This window comes from Contarinia nasturtii, unplaced genomic scaffold, assembly GCF_009176525.2.
Source record: "Contarinia nasturtii isolate CC-2019 unplaced genomic scaffold, AAFC_CNas_1.1 Cnas_scaffold_1037, whole genome shotgun sequence".
NCBI lineage: Eukaryota > Metazoa > Arthropoda > Insecta > Diptera > Cecidomyiidae > Contarinia > Contarinia nasturtii.
Genome location: NW_022198383.1, coordinates 952,225 through 973,052, shown reverse-complemented (window position 1 = coordinate 973,052; position 20,828 = coordinate 952,225). Strand labels below are relative to the sequence as shown.

The 20,828-nt window shown below is 33.9% G+C and overlaps 7 protein-coding genes across 8 annotated transcripts; 2 read left to right on the top strand and 5 right to left on the bottom strand.

Moving 5' to 3' along the window:
- Window positions 1-173: 173 nt before the first annotated feature.
- LOC116344094 (thioredoxin domain-containing protein 5) lies at window positions 174-2,659 on the top strand. The gene is made up of 6 exons (XM_031772497.1): window positions 174-464; window positions 857-990; window positions 1,134-1,246; window positions 1,521-1,649; window positions 1,714-2,079; window positions 2,159-2,659. The coding sequence occupies exons 1-6, from the start codon at window positions 316-318 to the stop codon at window positions 2,402-2,404; spliced, it is 1,137 nt and encodes a 378-aa protein (XP_031628357.1). The 5' UTR covers window positions 174-315; the 3' UTR covers window positions 2,405-2,659.
- A 55-nt stretch (window positions 2,660-2,714) lies between these two features.
- LOC116344096 (adapter molecule Crk) lies at window positions 2,715-4,986 on the bottom strand. The gene has a single exon (XM_031772503.1). It carries the CDS (start codon window positions 4,072-4,074, stop codon window positions 3,187-3,189), a length of 888 nt encoding a protein of 295 aa, XP_031628363.1. The 5' UTR covers window positions 4,075-4,986; the 3' UTR covers window positions 2,715-3,186.
- Window positions 4,987-5,359: 373 nt separating this feature from the next.
- LOC116344324 lies at window positions 5,360-8,112 on the top strand. Its single transcript, XM_031772806.1, has 6 exons — window positions 5,360-5,659; window positions 5,730-6,050; window positions 6,180-6,882; window positions 7,268-7,307; window positions 7,391-7,529; window positions 7,600-8,112. Exons 1-6 carry the CDS (start codon window positions 5,618-5,620, stop codon window positions 7,855-7,857), a joined length of 1,503 nt encoding a protein of 500 aa, XP_031628666.1. The 5' UTR covers window positions 5,360-5,617; the 3' UTR covers window positions 7,858-8,112.
- LOC116344323 (synaptic vesicle glycoprotein 2B-like) lies at window positions 7,343-10,513 on the bottom strand. Its single transcript, XM_031772805.1, has 11 exons — window positions 10,387-10,513; window positions 10,171-10,305; window positions 10,027-10,099; window positions 9,816-9,932; window positions 9,402-9,753; window positions 9,147-9,340; window positions 8,988-9,080; window positions 8,776-8,909; window positions 8,511-8,711; window positions 8,366-8,449; window positions 7,343-8,293 (listed from the first exon to the last, which is right to left on the bottom strand). Exons 1-11 carry the CDS (start codon window positions 10,448-10,450, stop codon window positions 8,205-8,207), a joined length of 1,536 nt encoding a protein of 511 aa, XP_031628665.1. The 5' UTR covers window positions 10,451-10,513; the 3' UTR covers window positions 7,343-8,204.
- A 1,873-nt stretch (window positions 10,514-12,386) lies between these two features.
- LOC116344209 (synaptic vesicle glycoprotein 2C-like) lies at window positions 12,387-14,680 on the bottom strand. Of its 2 annotated transcripts, XM_031772657.1 has the most exons (10): window positions 14,618-14,680; window positions 14,487-14,558; window positions 14,097-14,421; window positions 13,679-14,030; window positions 13,361-13,554; window positions 13,213-13,296; window positions 13,012-13,145; window positions 12,725-12,934; window positions 12,587-12,661; window positions 12,387-12,519 (listed from the first exon to the last, which is right to left on the bottom strand). In XM_031772657.1, the coding sequence occupies exons 1-10, from the start codon at window positions 14,652-14,654 to the stop codon at window positions 12,446-12,448; spliced, it is 1,557 nt and encodes a 518-aa protein (XP_031628517.1). In that variant the 5' UTR covers window positions 14,655-14,680; the 3' UTR covers window positions 12,387-12,445. The 2 variants fall into 2 exon arrangements, with proteins under 2 accessions (XP_031628517.1, XP_031628518.1); XM_031772658.1 differs by lacking the exon at window positions 13,213-13,296.
- A 934-nt stretch (window positions 14,681-15,614) lies between these two features.
- LOC116344287 lies at window positions 15,615-17,540 on the bottom strand. Its single transcript, XM_031772759.1, has 8 exons — window positions 17,436-17,540; window positions 17,096-17,303; window positions 16,939-17,032; window positions 16,539-16,725; window positions 16,379-16,475; window positions 16,173-16,306; window positions 16,026-16,098; window positions 15,615-15,939 (listed from the first exon to the last, which is right to left on the bottom strand). The coding sequence occupies exons 1-8, from the start codon at window positions 17,484-17,486 to the stop codon at window positions 15,695-15,697; spliced, it is 1,089 nt and encodes a 362-aa protein (XP_031628619.1). The 5' UTR covers window positions 17,487-17,540; the 3' UTR covers window positions 15,615-15,694.
- A 384-nt stretch (window positions 17,541-17,924) lies between these two features.
- Window positions 17,925-20,382, bottom strand: LOC116344046 (synaptic vesicle glycoprotein 2B-like). Its single transcript, XM_031772420.1, has 11 exons — window positions 20,246-20,382; window positions 20,140-20,187; window positions 19,959-20,062; window positions 19,777-19,880; window positions 19,581-19,697; window positions 19,169-19,523; window positions 18,913-19,106; window positions 18,749-18,850; window positions 18,563-18,687; window positions 18,213-18,497; window positions 17,925-18,140 (listed from the first exon to the last, which is right to left on the bottom strand). Exons 1-11 carry the CDS (start codon window positions 20,295-20,297, stop codon window positions 18,097-18,099), a joined length of 1,530 nt encoding a protein of 509 aa, XP_031628280.1. The 5' UTR covers window positions 20,298-20,382; the 3' UTR covers window positions 17,925-18,096.
- Window positions 20,383-20,828: the final 446 nt, after the last annotated feature.

Here is a 20,828-nt window from a genome sequence, read left to right as displayed (position 1 = left end):
CTGTAAATGAAGACGAAAAAAATCTTTCAATGATAGCAAGAAAAGCTGTTCATTTTACTGTGATGGCAGCACTTGTCAACATTTTTGACACTCATATACTGTATAACACTTCCACATATAAACCCGTTTTCAATGTATGTAAATCAATACTGTGTTGGCATATAGGCTATTCAGATTCCGTAAAACACGTCAAGTCATCATAAAGGTATAAAAATAGTGAAAAGTTTGGTGCCGGCCACAGTAAAACAATTCAACTCATTTCTATTAAAAAAATTGTTTTTCGCGGTATCGACTTTAATTAGAAAGACTGATACAATGAAATCGTCACTGAACATTTTAGTATTTTTATCATCAATTGCATTTTGCGTTTGTGCCGATTCCATATCAAGCATCGAATTAAATCGAGACAATTTTGAATCCGAAACTAATGGAAAAAATACAGTCGTCTTTTTCTATTCGCCCAGGTAATTTTTTGAACAAAAAATACATAGAACTGGTCTTTGCAGAAAAAAAAATTTCCGATCATGTTTCAAGAGATGACATGTGAATTGTTTTTGTTATTTCGTGAATCAATGGCGGTGCTTTTAATACCATATGATTTACAATTTATTATTTAATGTTGTTGACCCTTGATTTAAAGATATCAGCAATAACTGTTTCCTTTAAGCAAAAAAATTCTGAGAATTTTTTTTTCTGATAAGTCAAAAGATTAAAAAAAAAATCTTTGAAAAGTTCAAAAATAAAATCTTTTTTTAAAAAAGGGGGCGGAAACCTATTTTCAGATATTGAAATCACTATCAAAGTGAACCGTACTTTTCATATAATTTTTTTTTTTGTTTCTTTGTTTCTCTCGCAGCTGTGAATTGAGCCAGCGTTTCTTCGCCAAATTTAATAAATTAGCCGAGAATATCAATGTCCGCGATGACGTAAAACTTGTTCATGTTGATTGCGAAGCTGATTCAGAGTTTTGTAATTCAAATGGCGTCAAAGGTTTGAATAAAATTGAATTTCTCTTCATGAAAATCCAAATAATGAGCCATTTGTGCAAAGCAGATATTTGATTACCAAATTGGCTTGAATCAAATGTAACTTTGATGAATTTCATTCAATATTCTACATATTCGTTCGTCTAGGTTCGTCGGTATTCTTCTACCCAGAAGACAAAGAACGTGTTCAATTCAGCGGCGTCAAATCGGAAGAAGGTCTATCGAAATTCTTGGTTAAAAATTTGGGCGATACCATTTTGGTGAGTCTATTTAGCTCATTTAAAAATATCAAATTTCGTATTATTTCGAAGGCAAAAAATTGCAAACGTGTACAATTCTTGCACGGTATATTTCGTACGTGGTTCTAGCTCCCATCAGTTGAATATATATTTACAATATTGCAAAACCGTCTGACGATTTCGCGCAAACCATATGTTGCAATGTTAAGGCATTTGCACACCTGTGTTAACATAGACATTTTGAAATTTGAATTGATTGCAAATGATTTACGAAACTTTTTTGTTTCCCCTACAGAGTAATCTATTGGAAGTTCCAGAAAAATTGGACGCTTTGAACGATTTGACTGATGAGACATTTGCCGATCATGTTGCTGTTGGAAATCATTTCATCAAGTTTTATGCACCATGGTGCGGTCATTGCCAGGTAATTTTTCAATGCCTTTACATTTTGTTGACGATACAATTATCGATTTTTCTTTTGAATTTAGCGTCTTGAGCCTGGATGGAATGAATTGGCCAACTCATTGGAATATGATCCATCGGTATCGATTTCACGAATCGATTGTACTCAACACCGTCCGATTTGCAAAGATTTTGATGTAAAAGGCTATCCGACTTTGTTGTGGATCGTCGACGGTAAAAAGGTTGAAAAATACAGTGGACCACGAGCTGTTGAAGACTTTAAAAAATACATTGAAGCAAAAACAGCCAGCGAGAAGAAAGTTTCAGATGAACAAGAGGCTAAAGTTGAAGAGATTGCTGTCGTTCAATTGACTGGCAACAATTTCGTTCATGGAATCAAAAAAGGGGTTACAATTGTTAAATTCTTCGCTCCATGGTGCGGCCACTGCAAAGTAAGTTACTATTTGATGAACTGCTATTGGAATTTTATACCCGAATCTAACTGGTTTTTTCTTTGTTTTAATTTATTAGCGCATGGCATCAACTTGGGATGAGTTGGCCGGTAAATTTGCAGGCAAAGAGGGTGCAAAAATTGCCAAAGTCGATTGTACACTGGAGGAGAACAAAGAGTTGTGCAATGAGCAAGGAGTTGATGGTTTCCCCACTGTTTTCCTCTACAAAGACGGTGAGAAAGTGGAAGAATACAACGGAAGCCGTTCGTTGGAAGATCTCTTCGAATTTGTTAGCAAACATGCACAAATTCACGATGAATTCTAAATTCAAGCCAAAATAAGCAATTCATTTGTCAAAAATGCATTAGATTAAACTAAATGTTTTAAAGACGTAGCCGTACATTTAGATCAATTAGGCATTTGTATAAGTTTTGCACATTTTTTGTACAGAAAAACTTACCGAAACTTACATTTATTTGAAGTATTTATTTGTAATTTTTTGTTTTGTGGCAATAGTCCTTCTTCTTTAGTCATCAGGACGATTAAACATTTTGTAACAGTATATACCTACGAAAAATTAAACGAAATACAAAAAAAAAAAGATAAAATGAAAGTGTTTTCTTTTTCTTTTATAGAACGGTGTGGTAAAGAGATCACACACACGTAAAATGTTTATTTAGGCTGTTCCAGAGTTGACTTTACAGGATGAAGTGACTGAGTTTTTGTTTCTATTTGTTCCAATTTTTCATATTTTTTTTATATCATAAATATACATTTCTTAATATTAAACGCACCCTAGGTGCTCTCTACAAGTTCATTTAGCTGCGCAAAAAAATAGTTTCTTCCCGCTAACTTAGGGCTCTAACATCGTTGCGCAAGTAAATGCATAATTACATACAATTTGTGTGTGTTTTTTTTTATTTATTCATTTTCACTGGGTGTGTTTGTTGTTTTTTAGATTCATTTGTGTTAATAATAATCAATTCTTCAGAGTTTCAAATAGCTTAGTTAAATTAAGAGTAAATAATTAATACGAATGAAAGAATATCATTTGTTTTTGTGTGTGTGTTTTGTTGTTGTTGTTATATATGTATCTGTACTTTGGTCCTACTCGGTTGTGTTCCATTCATCGGAGGCGTTGTGATGATGATGATGATGATGGTCTTGTTCAATGAATTCGACATGTGTAAATGGAAAATGGCCAGATTTTCCTCGCAGCTCACCTTCCCATTGACCGTTAATGTTTGTTTTAGTAACGGTAATAACATCGCCAACTTCGAGCTTAAGAGCTGTTTTATCATATGCATTTGGTACACGGGCTTGTTTAACTCGCGCTAGCGCTGGTAGTTTTCGATTTAGATTTGATTTCTTGAGTGTATTATCAGACTGATGTGGACTAGATTTGCCTGTGTTGTTCATTATATTGCCGGCACCATTGTTTATCGACCGTTCCAATGTATTGGTGCAGCTATTTAATTGTGTGTCATCGTATTTTTGCACATATGGTACTGGAATTTGGCCAGTATGACCGAGTGAATTGCGTGCCGTCCACCATTGTTCTTCATCTTTGCTAACAATATACAAAATTTCACCTTTCCTAAATGGCAGATCATCGGCATCACTTCCATCGAAATCAAATTTCGCTATCACTCGTTCCGTTTTTCGTTGCACCGGACGTATTAACACAGTTGTATCCAAATAATGAATTTTATAAAAATCCAATAATTCGGGCAAATCGACGAACGAATGATCGCCAATGCGATACACTGTTTGTAATGTTGGCGCATGTTGTTGAATTTTATTGATGATATAATGACTCACTTTTGTATTTTCTTTGACACATAGCACATAATCTCCTGTTATTGTATTACTATCGCGCACCAAAAACACACCATTATCACGCTCTTGTATCAACAACTCGTTTGCATCCTGACGTGACATTGCACCAAAATACCAGCTATTACGATCATGTGCGTCAAACGTATGTATTGCCATTTTGATTGGTTCTCACTCACTCTTACTCTAATCTTTTTTCCTTTCTTTCTACCTCTTGCCCTTCTCTAATTGACTGTTGTTATTCAACCTATGCAATGACGTCAAAAATCTGCATGGCGATTACCATTGAAATATTTGTATCTGTGTGTCTGTGCCCCTGTTTTAAATTGTGCTCCAAACAGAAAAAAAAAAATAAGTCAGCGATATCAGCACCCGTATCTCTCTTTAATAAACAATTACGAAATTCTTCAGCATCGAAAGAGGACAGCAAAATAATTCTTCTTAATCGAGCATCTAATATGGCGCATTGTCGCTTAATTTGTACACTTGAGAAAACGAACGTACGATATGTGCACAAGTCACAAACACTAACAAACCCATGCACATATTTCCATTTACCATACACTAAATATACGTATATTAAACGCAGTGCACGTATTCAATATTCACAATAAATGCGTTGTGGTTTTCTTTTTCTCACTTCTCGAAACTTTTTTATCTCTTCTTCTGCGAATGTATCGATTTCTTGGTATCTATTTTTTTTATATATATATTTTATTATTATTTTTGTTGTAATCCACAAATGCATCCAATTTTCGATATGTGCGTTACATAATTTTACTTTCAGTGCAGTTTATCTTCGTTGATGATTTCACTTGAAATGTATCAATGAACAAAAAAAAATTAAATGTCTTGTTTCTTTTGCGCTGTCTCTTTTTTTCGGTGCGTTCAATGAAATTGGTTAATGTTCGTTTGTTACGCTGTGTATTCAATGCAAGCACTGATTAAGTTGTCTGAATTTGTACAATTCACACCCTCGAGTCGAAACGATACGATACAAGTATGTGACTTCGGTTTTTTGTAGTGTTGGTTCGCTATTCGCTAGTTTCTACTCTTATAAACTGAATATAATTACTATATGCGGGATATGTGCACATACGCACACACACACACACTTACACATCCATATATATTCGTATTCTCTCCATATATATATGGTATATGCGTTTGAGAGTCAACTTCACTCCAATCCACGCTGACCTTGAACATTGTTTACAATTGAAGAAATTGCAAAAATTCGAAATAAAGCGCTTTGACTCCAAGTGAATTTTCCCTTGGCTCAATTTTGGATGAAATTTGGACATTTTTCAATGATTTTCCGCAATCAAAATACGTTCATTTCCAAAGCAAATGAATCTGAAGACATCATTTTGCGAGTGTATACATTGGTCAAAATCTACAATTTGTGGAGAGTGTGTGAGATATAAATAGCAAGTGTTTTGACACATGTCAGACTCTGTGTTTTTCTACTAAAGATCAAGTTATTATTGTTTTCTCAATCACATCAAACACAAAAAAATAAACTTATTTCGTTGTTTCATAATAATGAGCAAGTAAATTCTTAAAATCAAACTAGCCTTCAGCGATCCATTTCAACGCAATAGGAGCGTGATAGCAAAGTGTTTTTTGTTTGCTTCAAGCAAATAATAAAAAAACATTTTGGGCCTTGGCCACGGAATTTCGAACCAAAAATACTGTGAAAATGGAAGGTGAACAGTCCAATCCAGATCCAAACATAATTGAGGTAAGACCATTGTGATGTGATCATTTTAAGTTTGTTGGCTTACGTTGCGTTTCATTTTTTTTTTCTCTAGATGAACAATTCGACGAGTGTATTGCATAAAATCGCCAATATGTATGCTGAACAGTTGATGTCAGATATCTGTTTAGTGGTTGGTGACAATAGGTATCCGGCACATCGTGTTATTTTATGTGCCAGCAGCGAAGTATTCCAGGTGATGCTTATGAATCCCGAATGGAATGAATGCCGCGAAAGTGTGATCGAATTGAAAGAAGAACCGTGCTGTGTTGAAGTATTTCCACAATTTCTAAAGTACTTGTATGTGGGTCAAATACGTATTTCGTTAACGGCCGTTATGCCAATGCTGGCACTTGCCGATAAATACAACATCAAAGTAAGTTTCATTTTCGTTCGGTTTGAAATTAGAGAGCTGTTATAGCTGCAAGGTGAACCCCCTTCGTCGGTGCCACTGACAGTTCTGATTAAATCTCGTATAAAATAATTCCAAAATTGAATATTTCAGGATCTCGTACAATTGTGCGTCGATTACATGCTGAAGCATATTTCCAAAGCGGCCACCCAAGGCGTGTTGGTTTCATGGTTGCATTACACAATTTCATTTAGTCCGTATCATCAAGAAATCACCGATGCCATACAACACTTTTTGAAATACAATTTAGATATCATCGCAGAGGCGCGCGATTTTGTCGATTTAGATATAAATATATTGATTGCATTATTGCAACAAAATGATTTAGTTCTCAAAAATGAATATGAACTATTTACATACGCCGAAAATTGGTTCAATATGAAAAAACAACAAATAGACCATGAACAAACCACCAGCAGCATTACAGATGAAGAAAAAGCACAAAATCTTCGCGATATGTTGCGTTCGATTTTCATACACATACGGTATCCGATGATGAGTCCGCGAGATTTGGCCAATTTACTATTGAAACAGACGATAAAACAAGATGCCGATTTCTTTGTTGAACGAATTTCAATCGGCATGATTTATCATTCGGGCCAAGTTGAATGTGTGGAAAAAGTACAACGCACTGCGGAAGGTGCCTTACAATTCACACCACGACTTTACACATCCGACACATATTCGATTCGCATCGATGTTCCAGACTTTGAAAATGTTGAAAATTATAAAAAATTCGGCGGATGCTTTTTCTCACTACGAAGTTTGGCCGAACAAGAGAATCCCGACCAAGATGGTAAGAAATTTGATTTTTATAATACAAAGCAGAGTATTGCTCAGCGCTGCTGCCATCCACAGCATATTAAAATATCTTGCTGAGAATTCGTCGTCCGTCACATGCGAACGTACGTAGCAGTTTATACATCACAGCGAACAAGAATGAATCCATTGTTCTCTTCACGATTATGTGACTCAAAACATTCAAACGATTGAATAGAGAAGAGAGAACAATGCATGTATTGTTGTTCGCTGTGATGTATAACGCATGCGACGGACAACGCATTCTCAGCAAGATATTTAAATATGCTCTGGATGGCAGCAGCGCTGAGCAATACTCTGATACAAAGTCATCTACAGCAATAGACACCACAGCTAACACATACACATTTTCACTTTTTCAGATATTGATTTTTATCAATGGGACATAGACTTTTATCCACGGTAAGCAATACTATTATTCACTATTCACAGTGTCATTTCCGATTTTTTATTTGTTTTTAATGTAAATCATTTGAATTATTTAGTGGAATTCGACATGGCAAAGCCCAGATAATCAATGTTTACAATTTGCCTGGTTCGCTTGAAATACCCGAAGTCCTGTTACGCACTGTTCGTTTAAGCGTCACCTGTAAATCAAATTTGGAGATTGATCAAAAATTCATGGTGAGATAATTTTATTTTGACTAAAGTTTGAAGGGGCGATTTTTTTCAATGTATTTTTTCTTCCCTGCAGATTGGTGTGCTAATCACTGGCGTTCAAAATGACATCAAGCACGTTCGTACGGTTCATGTGTGTACGTCATACTTTTCAAAAACAAATCCAACACTAAATATCGACAATTTACTTCCATACGGTGAACTGGAGCTGAGCACCATCAAACTAAGTCCGCATCTCATCGGCAAAGAAAGAAATTTGTTAAATTTACAAGTCATTATTGTTCCAATGGGCGTGTACACGTGTTACGATACAATTCCATTTGAATTCAAGTAGTCTGTGTCTTTGAAGCGCACAATCCTAATTTTAATCACCGTCGTTCATATAAACGTTCTACCATTGTATCCATCATATTGAATAATTATTGTTTTTTTTTTATTGTTAATCCCACGAGCCCAATATCCTGTCTAAACTATACAATGTGTTATAACATTTAATCGGGATAGGCAATTACTTAACCACAGGACAAAAGAAATACATTTAACCGAAATTTTATTTGAGAGGAATAAAAACAAATTCAAATGAAGTCAACACTTGGCATTTTCTATTAGTAAATTATTAATTGACTTTGTAGTGGAATAGGTATGTATCTAATATTTTGTGACAACTTTATAATAATGAGGCTATGCCGAGCCATCACCATCGTTTCTTTGAACCTTTTGTATTGGTTCGGGCATCTTACTTTTGACGAAAAGGAAAACAAATGCACAAGCTGTAAGAAATCCCACAATTTTAAGTCGAACGAAAAGAAATCAATAAAAAAATGTGAAATAAATTGTCATACTCAGAGTAAGAGCGCCAAATACATTGAAAATGAGACTGCAATCATGTTCTACCATTACACCAACCAAATTTGTTCCAACTAGACCTATATAAAGATAAATATAAATTATCATAGTCAAAGTAGGAGCCTCAAATACAAACTAAACCTCCGATACGCCCGAACATATAAATGAAGCATGTGGCCATGGCACGGACATTTGTTGGGAACAAACTCACGGAAATGGCACTAATTATTGTAGCGCATATACAGCAGCTCTGAAAAGTGATGAATGTTCCGACAATTGAGTAAAAATCCGTTAAAACGTTCAACGCCACTGAACATGTAGCCGATAACACCAGCCAAATAGCTAAAAATGACACAAACACAGTGTTAATGACAAAACGAAATAGATAAAAACGTAATTCACTTACGAACTAAAATTCTTGGGCTAATTTTATCCAAGTAGATGCTTATCAAAGTAGATAAAATGGTGAACGTCAAACCGATGAAGAACATGACTTGGTAAATTGTTGTGTTGCTGTTATCAGCATTGCATACATCATTGCTGTGAATGGTGGAATTTTTTTTATGGAAATCAAATATTAAATAGAATTTGTAATTTTTGATTGCTTCAATTTTGTACCTTGTAGAAACGACTCTTTTGTGTCCAATAACACCACATAACGTATTGCTTGAATCCATATTATTTTGCAACTCATTCAAAAAATAGGGGAACCTTACAAGCAAATTCGAAGGAAAAATGAAGTGGTATTTTGCCATTAACTTCTCAAATCATACATACCACAACGTCAGACCATGACCAATTGCAAAGAGAGTAAACATCAAAAAGCACAGTTTCAAAGTACTGTCCAAATATGGCACTACAAAAATCGGTTTCGTTTGATTCCAAACGAGCTTTAAAATGTTCAAAAATCCCTTCGTCGCCGTCAAACTATTTCCGGCGGCTTCTGGTATTAAATGCACAACTGGATACATCTATTAATTTTAATTTATTTTATTTCACGCCGTTTCCGTATATTTCATGATAAATTGATACCTCCTTTGAATTTCCGGTATTTATTGCGTACATTTGTCTCAGTACTTTCACCGATTCATCATGTTCATTCATTGTGAGAAGAAATTTCGGTGTTTCTGGCATAAATATAAAAGTAATAGCAATTGCAGCATTCACCAAAGCCAAAAGGATTAGAAATAATCGCCATGGCACGAAATTGATGAAATAAATGTCGAACTGCCAGTTCATTGGAATCACAAAATAGCCAATTATAGACGCATACAGATATATTACTGGCATGAAAATAGATACGAACGATGCAGCTCTTGGAGCCGATGTTCGTGTATGAAATTCACTAACGTAAGAGAAAACACTTGCTTGCAGACCTGAAATGCTATATCACAAGAGTCGAATTGAATAAAAAAGAAAGAAAATGCTGAAGGGTGTCGTTCTTACAATATCCCGATGATAAAGCGTAGAAAAATCAAAACCGTTGCATTCACTGAAAATGCAGACAATGTAGCACTGATGAAGGCACACATGGCGGCCAATTTTATAACCTTGGCCCTTCCCCTATGTAAATGAAATTGAAAAATTTTGCTATCACCCAACAACGGACCGGCAATTCGGTTCACTAAATAAATAGGAGGAGTTTTCTTGTTCCTACCAAGTATCACACAGTACACCCCAAAAATGTGAGCTTATGATGATTCCCAAGTATTGGATTGAAGTTGCGAGACCTTTTTGCCATTTAATAAAAGAAAGAAACCATATATAAATGAGACCTATAAATGAGACATATCTCATAAACCTTTTTGCGTTGTAGTCATATTTAGATCACAGTTGACAAAAGGCAACACGAAAGCTATTGTTACGGTTTCTACTCCAGCGCCCAACATCACAATGCCCGATATTAGGATTATAAACACATTGAATTTTCCATGTCCTATTTATTGAGAGAAAAAAAAAACCACAGTCGCTTGGCATATATAAATCGTTGGATATATTAATTTAATTTGAATTGAACCTGCTATCTCTATGGCTTCATCCAACGTGTATCTCTTTTCATCGAAATTACAACTTGACTTCATTCTGGCCTTTTTAGTTACAAAGCAAGAAAATACTTTAAAAGAGTTTTCTCACAGTTCTGTATAAGTCAGTATCATAACTGAAAGTGATAGAAATATTTTAAATCCATGAAGTCGCCCGAATTAAAAGTATTAGATAAAATTCAAGTGTATTTGTGATGATAAACAAATATATTTTTGCAAAAATGATAACATTTGATGATGCACCAGCAATAATCGTAAAAACCATTATTTATATTCAGCTTCTATCTGGAAATATCTTTGACGAACTTTATTGAAATCAAAATAATGGCACTGGGTTTTTTTTTGTTATTTATTTGTATTTTATTCATTATTTATTGTATTTGAAATGAAACTATTATTTACGGAACGAGTTCGCAGTCGCAATTAACCAAATTAAATATAATTGAAAAGAAAAAAAAAACATTTTCATTCATAACGATTCATAAAGTATTCCATTAATATTTAATGGTTATAACATTAGCAACATGATCATATAAAAAATGTATGAGCATGTTGCAGTTTTATTTTGACAAATTTCTTGAGGTCACGAATATTCTAGCCGATTACTACTAGTAAATAATAAAATCTTTATCTAATGCTCTCATTAATTCTAAAAAAAAAAAAATTCAAACGTCATATCTAGGGGACATTCATACTAGAAAAACTAGTGAAACTAGCAGCAACTAGCAGCGACTAGCAAGCACTAGCGTATTATAGTCCAAAGCAAATGAATTGAGGCATGTAAAATATATTGTAGCATGCGTAAGTCGCTTGCAAACGAACCAAGTGAATAGCGGAGACGCACGAAAACGAAGTGAGTGAATAGTGACAACGAACGTTGTTATCCGTTGCCGCAATACACTCACTTCGTTATCGTGCGTCTCCGCTATTCACTTGGTTCGTTTACAAGCGACTTAGGCATTACTGTTGTTTCTTTTATGTATCATACGATACGTCTAGGTAATTTCAAAACACTAGAAAAACTAGCAGCTCCTAGCAGCACTAGTGTACTCACTAGTAATACTAGTAAGCGATTAGCGAATACGTAAATAAAACTAGCTTACTAGAATTGCTACGAATGTCCCCTAGCGTCATATTTAAAACTCTTTATGTGTGAGTAAGATTCAATATATTGTCTGACAATAGAACACAGAAAATTTCGGAATAATGAATATGCAATTAAAACTTTTTTAAGTATGAAAAAAACATGACTGAGATGGATAAAATATTTGGACATCGATATTACAATTGGCGAAATTAAGAGAAATGGCAATTGTACACAGATTAAAATGTCCTTTTTTGTAAGCATATCAATTGTATGGTTGGTTTTTTCGTAAATTTCACTGCCTTTTTTGAAAGAATAACTTTTTCATCAAATTTGTTGGTTTTTTTTTGTTTTGAAACGAACATGCTTACATTTTTCGATGATTTTTTTCAAGTTTTGAATAAGACTGATGAATTCACTGTCCTTCCAGAAATAATATGAATACCACGTTAATATCAACCGTGCACATAATAAGAAAAAGAAAAAAAGATACGTTTATCGCGAAGACTCGATGCTTGACATAATATTCCAAACCGAGATGAAAGCTTCTTTAATGATTCAAATGTCTTCATTTTCAGATATTTAGTTTTCTGCGTTTTTATCACTTCAGATATACTTTGGAAACTACTTCAATTGTATTTTTGGACCAGCTTTTATAAAAATCGTAAATCTACGAGTTAGTGTGAATGAAAACAGGTGCACCTCAGAAATTCATCAAAAATTTCAAATAATACATATAGAATAAGCAATAATAATATGCTTCATTCCCGAAGAACTTAGTCAAAAATAAATAAATAAATATCATTTCACTAACTTTTTTTATTGAAATCTCTAATTCACTATTTGGTTTTTTCTGGTTTCTATAAAAAAAACTTTTATTCTATTCGCTTAAATAATATATAAAATCAGCATTATCATCAACTATTTAAAATGTTCACTACAAATTCGGATTATGCAGAACAATTGTTCGTTGTATTCGGTGTTGGAATTTCTTTTTTTATCATCAGAAAAACGAATGCACATACTGGGAGAAAAGATTTGAATTTTTCAATTAAAATTTTAAATGAATTAACTCGAATTGGATAACTTACTTAATGAAAGTGCGGCAAAAACATTGAAAATCAAACTGCAATTATGTTCTAATAAAACTCCAATAAGATTTCCACCTATATATTTATAAAACAATTATTTTCTGAGTTATTCAAATTGTATAATTATGATTAATTTACCTGCGAGTCCTCCAATGCGACCAAACATGAATATGAAGCATGTTGCCATCGCTCTAATGTTTGTCGGATAAAGGCTCACGGAGATCGCACTCACTATGGCCGCACATAAACTGCTGCTCACAAATGTTATGAATGTTATAACGATTGAATAAAAATGTGTAAGAAAGTTTATTGCCAGTGCAGCAATAGACGATATTATGATCCAAGTAGCTAAAAATAGTGGACAAAAGATGATTTTAATTAGTAAAGACCTAAGAAATGAAAAAAAAACCATTTGGATTGCTTACGAACTAAAATTCTCGGCCTGATTTTATCCAAACAGAAGCTGATAAGAGCCGATAAAATAGTAAACACTATACCAATGCTAAGCATTATCATGAATGTCGTTGTATTACTGTTATCTATGTCACAGTTTTGTTCGCTGTAAATATGGGAAATAAATTAAAGTCAAGAACAAAGGGCGGCGAGAAAAGTGTATTTTGATTAACCTTGGCATCACACTTTCATGTCCAACTACAGTGCATAACGTTTTATTCGAATTATTTTGAAGTTCTATTAAAAAACCCGGCAACCTTGAATTTACCAGACAGAAAACGTTGAATTATAATTCATTGTGAATAGTGGAGCCGTACATACCACATTACCGAACCGTGTCCAACTGCAAATAGTGTAAAAACAATGAAGCATAATTTAACAGTACTGTCTAAATATGGTGGTACAAAAATCGGTTTCGTTTGTTTCCACACCAGTTTCATAATGTTCACAAATCCCTTCGTTGCCAATAAATTGTTTGTATTCTCCTCTGGGATCAAATAATACACTGGATATCCCTGGAAAAACAAATTCCACAATAAATCAGTTTTGAAGAACACATTTTTTGAATGTCGTCAGGATTATCAGATGATTTTGTGTGAAATGATAATTTTTAGTTAGATTAGTGTGGTCATTTCTTACTTCTTTTATATTTCCAGTATTAATTTCATACATATTGCGCAAAACATCCAAAGCTTCATCTGGTTTATTCACTGCCAGCAAAAACTTCGGACTCTCTGGCAAAAAAGAAAATGCCAAAGTATTGATGGCATTTACGGAGGTAATCAGGATGATGTACAGTCTCCAGGGAACGAATTTGATGAAGATAAGATTAACGCTCCAGTTCATTGGTATTACTAAAAGGCCAATAACCGAGGAATATATGAAAATCATTGGCATAAACATTGAAACAAAAGAAGCCGCCTTCGGTGCGCTTTCACGTGTATGAAATTCACTAGCATAAGAGAAAACACTTGCTAGAAGACCCGAAATGCTAAAAATTGATTAGTTTCGATAATTGTCTGTGTTCCACATCAACAAAGAATTCGATTGTACTTACAATATACCAACAAAAAATCGTAGTATTATTATGGAAATAGCATTTACTGAAAATGCAGATAATATAGCAAAGATAAGGGAAAATGTTGAGGCTATTTTTATAACTTTTTTTCTTCCTGCCGTATCACATATGAAGCCCCAAAGGTGGGAACTGACCACAAATCCAAGAAATGCAATCGACGAGGCCAGCCCGGTTTCACTGGTTGTCATATTTAAATCACAATTTGCATACGGAAGAACAAAAGCTATACTAATATTCTCAATTGTCGCACCCATTAACACTAAACCACTGAGCAATATGATGAGTATATTGAAGCGTCCTTTTCCTAAATTTCGAATTATTAATATTGTGTGAGAGATTCACATTTTAATTTTTTTTATTTCAATTCACCTGTGAGATAAATCGCTTCATCCATCGAATATTTTTTGGTTCCATTGTAATCGGTACTCGGCCGTTTCTTATCTGCATTTCGAAAAAAATAAAATTATATTTAATATAATGCATTTCCGAAAATCTCTTACCTTCTCGATTAGAATTGAAATCGTATGTATGTTTCATTTTAGGTGCTTTGAGTTAAACAGCAACGAATAGACTATTTCGTATATGTTCATACACGACATTACCTAGTTAAATTAATGATGAAATAAAGTCTGTACGTTCGAGATTTAATCGAGGGGCACATGACTCGTTGTCTACATATTATAGATATCATCGATTCACTTACTTCTTGAATGTGTATGCAGATTCCACTGTGTTCGCGAACTAGTTATTTGCCCCTAGGACTTATCTTCTAATCAAATAATTCACAGCGTAATCTGGCTTTGCTATGACATGGCGCCTCAAATAATTCAAACAAATATGGATTCGGCTTTTTAAATTTTAAATGCTATTTAGATTTTAATAAAGATTTGGTTTACACTTCATTTGTAAGTTATAATCTTTGTATAATTGCTTTAAAAGTGACTAATCCAATTTAATTAAAGAACAAGAACAAAATAGTATTACTTCACATTGTAGACTCAAATGTCATATGTTCTTCGAGGAAAAATATTCCTTTCGAGATCTGAAAATGATAATTGAATGAGATTAGTTATGGATTTGTGTGCAGATGATGACTGTCATTTTTGTTTAAGATCTATAAATTACTGTGGTTACTTGATTTTAATCAAAGCAAAGACGAACTTGAAATTGAATCGCAAACTTTTTTTTAGTAATGGTATTAAGTTTAATGCTTATGACTTTCTTGTTAAAATAGCATTCAGTTGCTATCTAGTAATCCTCAAATACAAGTGCATCCATCGAAAAGACATAAAGTGTGATTGTAGCTGATTGTTGCATACATTTCTCATGATTGCCTTGACATTATTCACATACAAAACACAGCTAAATAACAACCACAAAATTTATCATATAGCTAAAGGAATTTGATAAAATGTTCCATATCTTTGATCTAAATTCTGAAACTAAAATAAAAAAGCTTCAATCTTACAAAAAAAAATCTAAAGAAAAGTCGATAGATTTCGAAAAGAACATATTTTATTTTCTGATTTGATGGTTTTGAAAAATCAATTTTGAAATCTTTCGAATTTTGTTGTGTATCAGAGACTCGCGAAATAACTGTAGTTTGCTGGCGGATAGCTAAACTGTGCTGTGTATGGATTGGCAATGGATTTAATAAATCTTATATCAGACGTGGGAAGGCGTCTCCATTCAGCTATTGCCTGGCGCTTCTGTTCTTCTGTTGTCAACCATGAAAGTATAGCCGGCTCGCGAACTCCCTTATTTTGAATTTCTGCACTTATAATATCAAACATTCGATGGTAGTCCAGTTGACCTGCTGGAGCTATAGTTATAAAATTTATATTAAAAATTATTTTTACTCAATTTTTTTAATCAGGTTTCGATTTGAAAAAAAAAAAAAAACTTTACGGCGGTAGATAGACCTGACGAATTCCAGCAGAACTTTTTTCAATCCTTTTCTTTGAAGATTGGGAATTTTTAGCTGTCGTTCAAAATAATTTCATTTTAATCACATTTATTTATCAATCATTGTCAACTATTCGAATATGCACTCACAAATGCGTTCATGCGGTGGCTATTCATCCAATCAACTTCAATTCCAGCCAAATCACATAGATTCAGTAGAAATCGCCAGTCGCTTATTCTGCAATCTTCACTGTCTGCAGTCAGTTCCGTGGCCGAATTGAAATCTGAATATCAAGCAGGATTTTTATTTACCGAAAAAAACACAACGCCAAACCTAAAAACTGATTTTCACTGACCAATAATGAAGCCCTTGTTGCCTCTGAACATTATATTCCCAAGATGGCTGTCACAGTGACAAACGCCACGGCTATGTATAAACTTGGATATTCTCACCTTCACAAAATGAAATTCTCATTTGCAAGAAATAACACTCATCTCTTTAAAAATTGCACTTACATACTCTCGGCATATAATAAAAATGTCAACATCTGTCAACGATGATCTTTTTTCCGGATTTTCTTCTATTTGATTGAACTGTGGATCGAGCGGTGTGATGGCAATCATAGAGCAATCTTCCCACTTTCCATAATAATAAACAGTCGGAATTCCATAATTCTCAACGGTTGAATTATTAATAGCGCCCCACACAGAAATTATGCTCCATAAGAGACTGTATAAAATGCAAAACTGTAGCACTGCTAGCGCCACTACGGACAACCATGGAGTTCTAGTCCGTTGGCTGCAACTGAGCAAAAGTCTTTTCACTATTTGGCGGCAACTTAGTGTAGATTACATTGAATTCCGTCGTGGCGCTAGCAGTGTGACAGTTTGGGCATAATTTCGGTACGTAGCGCCCAGATACGTATACATTGCATATTCATTTTCAATATCCTCTTTAAACGTTGGTGAAAATTTCATAGCAACAACTTTGTCAGTTCGAAGCATTTTACCTGTGAAATCCGATTTATTGAAATAATTATTTAAAGAATATGTCTTTCTTAATTATTTCTTGCCTAGATAAGTAACACTGAAGCCGCCTTTGCCAAGAAATTTTGTTGGTTTGAATACATTATTAATGTTTCCATCATTTTTCAGTAAAACTTCAAGTCTGTCATGCGCTTCATTAAGTTCTTTATCGGGATCACCGATACTACTACTGCTACTGCTGCCAACATAATTGTAAATACCACTGTAAGTATCACTACTACTGCCACTGTGAATCTATCAAATACCATTCGATGACGATCAAAATAATTTATGAGGTTGAATGAGGCGGAGAAGCAACCATAAAGCCATATCTAGTTTTATCTTTGCTGCTAATCATAAAATTGGAATAGAATGTAATACACTTACGATAGAAGGCAATAGTGCCACGCTGACACAAATTATTATTATGGCTTTCATTTACAAAATTCACAATTAATACCGAGCTCAAGTTTTTGGCACATTGGAAAATAGATACTGGTTCAAATGGCTACCGCAATTGTGAATTTATATTGTCTGTTCTAAAACTCATGGAACTTCTGACATTGACAGAATTCCGCGAATTTTTCACGTTATAAAGAGTGATGTGTATGTGATAAAAGCTAGGATAAAGGTGTCAAATGGACCGTTGTCAGACGGACAAGCCATTTTTAAAATGTTTTTGTCAAAATGTCCGTCCGTTCGGACATGAATTTAAAAAGTGTGCGTAAATGTTCGCCCGTGTTTGTCTGTGTGGAACCTTTAATATGTAATGAAAAAATTCCAATTTAAGATCTGTTTTTCGCATTAATATTTGATCTCAATTTTTATCTATAACATTTCATTTCGATTATTCATAAATTGTTCACACCAAAATAATATTTAATTATAATAATATTTATTTACGGCCAAATTGGCTGAATGTGTACAGTGTACATAATTTTTATAGATGGTGGTTCGATTCATCATTACCAATTGATCTGATGATATCATTGTCAATAAAAAAAATGTAAATAAAAAAATGTCATTGAATTTCAACAGTACGTATAATTTACAATGGCTTAATTTTAATAATAATAAAAACTAAGGCGCAACCTGAAATAGAATACAAAGCAAAATGTAATTATCAAATGCATCCCATGAGTTGATTTCCATTTGAATACTCACTAATAAGAAGGCCACCGAATAAATAGAAGATTAAAGTACAGTTAATATTTAGCAATAGGCCAATTATACTGCTTCCAGACACACCGCCAAATCTTCCGCACATCATGATAAATGCAGTGGCCATGGCACGGTAATTCGTTGGAAATAATTGGACAGCAACTGCCATCACGATATTTGCACAAACATTACAGCTCAAGAACAACACAATACTAAGTACAATCATGTAAAAGTTTGTAAGGAAATTCAACGAGACACAAGCTAACATTGACATTAGCAGCCAAGCACCTAAAATAAATAAATAATACAATTCAAAATATAATTGCATTGGAAATGAAATGTGTTTTACTTACAAACTAGTTTCTTTGGCTCCAATTTTTTCAAGTAGAAGCTAGACAGCATTGAAATTGCCAGAAAAGCAAATCCAATCACAAAGAGGAATTGAAAGGTTATAATATTCTTGTTATCAATGTCACACCTGTGAAGAAAAATTGGTTTACTAAAAAGCCACTTTCTATATTGAATAATAATGATCATACATTTCTTCCACTGAAGCAGCAATTCTTTTCGGACCGACAACTTCACATAATGTTTTGGGAAGACCATTGTAACGTTGCAATTGCATTAAAAAATCTGGGATCCTAAATGATGAATGGTTGCGCATAAAATGGTGAAAAAAGTTTTGAAATTGATCAAAACTTACCACACATATGTTCCGTGTCCAATGGCAAACATAACGAAAATGATATACGACAGTTTCCATGTATTTGTGAATAATGGTTTTTTGAACACCGGTACCGTCTGTCTTACAACTAAAGTGAGAAAACCACAAATTCCTTTGGCGTCCGATAAGCTATTTCCCAATGTTACACTTTCGATGCTTTTTACTGGATATTTCTAAGGTCGCAAAAAATGCCGATGTTATAGATTTTTGATCTAACAACATCAGAGTGTCTTACCTCTCTTGGTTTGCCTGTGTTCATGGCATACATTCGACTCAATACATCTAGGGCTTCTTTATTGCGACCCATTGCCACTAAGAATTTCGGTGTTTCAGGCATAAATATGAACACGAACGCATTGAAAAGGTTCACAAATGATGAACATGTCAAGAATAATCTCCACGGCTTGTAATCCAAAGTGTAAATAGAAAATCGCCAGTCCATTGGCATGATGGCAATCGCTAATGGAGACATCACAACCCAAATTAAACCCGATAAAGCAATGCTCACGAAAGCTGCAGCCCTTGGTGCTGCATCTGATGTGTGAAATTCACTTATATACGAGAATCCACCCGATGAGGCTCCGGCCACACTGAATTAATGTTTAATATTGCACTCGGTTTACTTATTTCATATCAATGTAACTTACAAAGTGCCCGCAAAAAATCGGAGAACGATCATGGAATATTTGTCGGGAGCAAAGGCTGATAAAAATGAAAATATAAAGCCACCAGTCCCTGCGACGCGCAACACTTTTTGTCGTCCCCTAAAAATGGAAACGTTTGCTGTCACCTATCAATGGACAACCAAGTTCGGTTCTCTAAATAAATATGATGAGTTCCTACCAGGTATCGCTGAGGAAGCCAAAAAGATGGGAAGAGAATACAATACCCAAATAAGAGACAGTGCTAAGAAATCCTTGCTCTACTGTAGTTAGCTTTAGATCACACTATTCCGTTTAAATGAAAAGAAACACAAAACGTGATTTACGTGATATAATCAAAAGTTTCTAGTTGAGTTGCCTTACTTTTGCATATGGTAAAATATAGCTCATGCTTGTGTTTTCAACTACAGACCCTAGTACGCTTATAGCTGTCAACGAGGTTAAAATGTAATTGCATTTTCCAATTTCTGAAATTGAAGATAGAAATAACGTTTCAGTTTTGAAGAATTCGCGATAAAAAATTAAAACGCTCAATGATATTTACTCGTTTCACGTAGTGCGTCTTCTAAATTATATGAGTCTTTAACTTGAGCTGAAATTTGTCATAAAAATTAATAAAATGTAGAGAAAATTAATTGATTTCTTCCTACTCTGATCCTTATTACTGGACTTTTCATCTTCAACAATATTGATTTGGACCATTCTCTATACTTTTTGAAAATTGATTTTTCACTGAATTTAATCAATCTGCACAAGTGTTTTGCATGTTAGCATACAACTATTGGAACAAGTCAATGGGTTTCTATTATATACGCCACTGGATCAGACATTTTCTGTGCGATAATAAAAATCTTTATCTTTTTTTCAGCTAATCGTCATAAACTTTTGGAATTTTTATTGTTGGACTTGTCACAAAGTGCGAAAGTGGTAGAATTTTATATAAGCTTCAAGCCTAGGGGACGGACACCATTATAAATATTAGAATATTAGCAAAATATTAGCAAAAATTAGTTTGTTTTGCTTCACCATTGCTTGTTAGAGTATTGCGCACTTTGCTCACCGAAAACTTTTTTTGTTACTTTAAGTGTTTTAGTATTTAATAGAAATAATTTTTTTTTCTAAACCAGGAAAAATAAAAAAAATGCTAAATGTTCATCTAATAAGAATTTATGGAAAATTCATACACGATTTCACTTTGAGATCAGCTATTTGACGTTTGACGTTTATACTAGT

Bases quoted from the DNA above. Each gene is read 5' to 3' on its own strand.
- LOC116344094 (XM_031772497.1), top strand. From the start codon at position 316: ATGAAATCGTCACTGAACATTTTAGTATTTTTATCATCAATTGCATTT. The intron at 991-1,133 runs GTTTGAATAAAA...TCGTTCGTCTAG, and splicing joins TAATTCAAATGGCGTCAAAG to GTTCGTCGGTATTCTTCTAC. The intron at 2,080-2,158 runs GTAAGTTACTAT...TTAATTTATTAG, and splicing joins CATGGTGCGGCCACTGCAAA to CGCATGGCATCAACTTGGGA.
- LOC116344096 (XM_031772503.1), bottom strand. From the start codon at position 4,074: ATGGCAATACATACGTTTGACGCACATGATCGTAATAGCTGGTATTTT.
- LOC116344324 (XM_031772806.1), top strand. From the start codon at position 5,618: ATGGAAGGTGAACAGTCCAATCCAGATCCAAACATAATTGAG. The intron at 6,883-7,267 runs GTAAGAAATTTG...TCACTTTTTCAG, and splicing joins AGAGAATCCCGACCAAGATG to ATATTGATTTTTATCAATGG. The intron at 7,308-7,390 runs GTAAGCAATACT...TGAATTATTTAG, and splicing joins GACATAGACTTTTATCCACG to TGGAATTCGACATGGCAAAG.
- LOC116344323 (XM_031772805.1), bottom strand. From the start codon at position 10,450: ATGAAGTCAAGTTGTAATTTCGATGAAAAGAGATACACGTTGGATGAA. The intron at 9,754-9,815 runs GTAAGAACGACA...CTTGTGATATAG, and splicing joins CGCTTTATCATCGGGATATT to CATTTCAGGTCTGCAAGCAA. The intron at 8,910-8,987 runs GTACAAAATTGA...CACCATTCACAG, and splicing joins AAAAGAGTCGTTTCTACAAG to CAATGATGTATGCAATGCTG.
- LOC116344209 (XM_031772657.1), bottom strand. From the start codon at position 14,654: ATGAAACATACATACGATTTCAATTCTAATCGAGAAG. The intron at 12,662-12,724 runs GTAAATTAATCA...ATAAATATATAG, and splicing joins TCGCATTGGAGGACTCGCAG to GTGGAAATCTTATTGGAGTT. The intron at 12,520-12,586 runs GTAAGTTATCCA...CTTTTCTCCCAG, and splicing joins TTTTGCCGCACTTTCATTAA to TATGTGCATTCGTTTTTCTG.
- LOC116344287 (XM_031772759.1), bottom strand. From the start codon at position 17,486: ATGAAAGCCATAATAATAATTTGTGTCAGCGTGGCACTATTGCCTTCT. The intron at 17,304-17,435 runs GTAAGTGTATTA...GGTATTTGATAG, and splicing joins TGGCACTATTGCCTTCTATC to ATTCACAGTGGCAGTAGTAG. The intron at 16,099-16,172 runs GTGAGTGCATAT...TTTGAACGACAG, and splicing joins GCCACCGCATGAACGCATTT to CTAAAAATTCCCAATCTTCA.
- LOC116344046 (XM_031772420.1), bottom strand. From the start codon at position 20,297: ATGGTCCAAATCAATATTGTTGAAGATGAAAAGTCCAGTAATAAGGAT. The intron at 19,698-19,776 runs GTAGGAACTCAT...TTCCATTTTTAG, and splicing joins GGCTTCCTCAGCGATACCTG to GGGACGACAAAAAGTGTTGC. The intron at 18,688-18,748 runs GTATGATCATTA...TTTTCTTCACAG, and splicing joins GCTGCTTCAGTGGAAGAAAT to GTGTGACATTGATAACAAGA.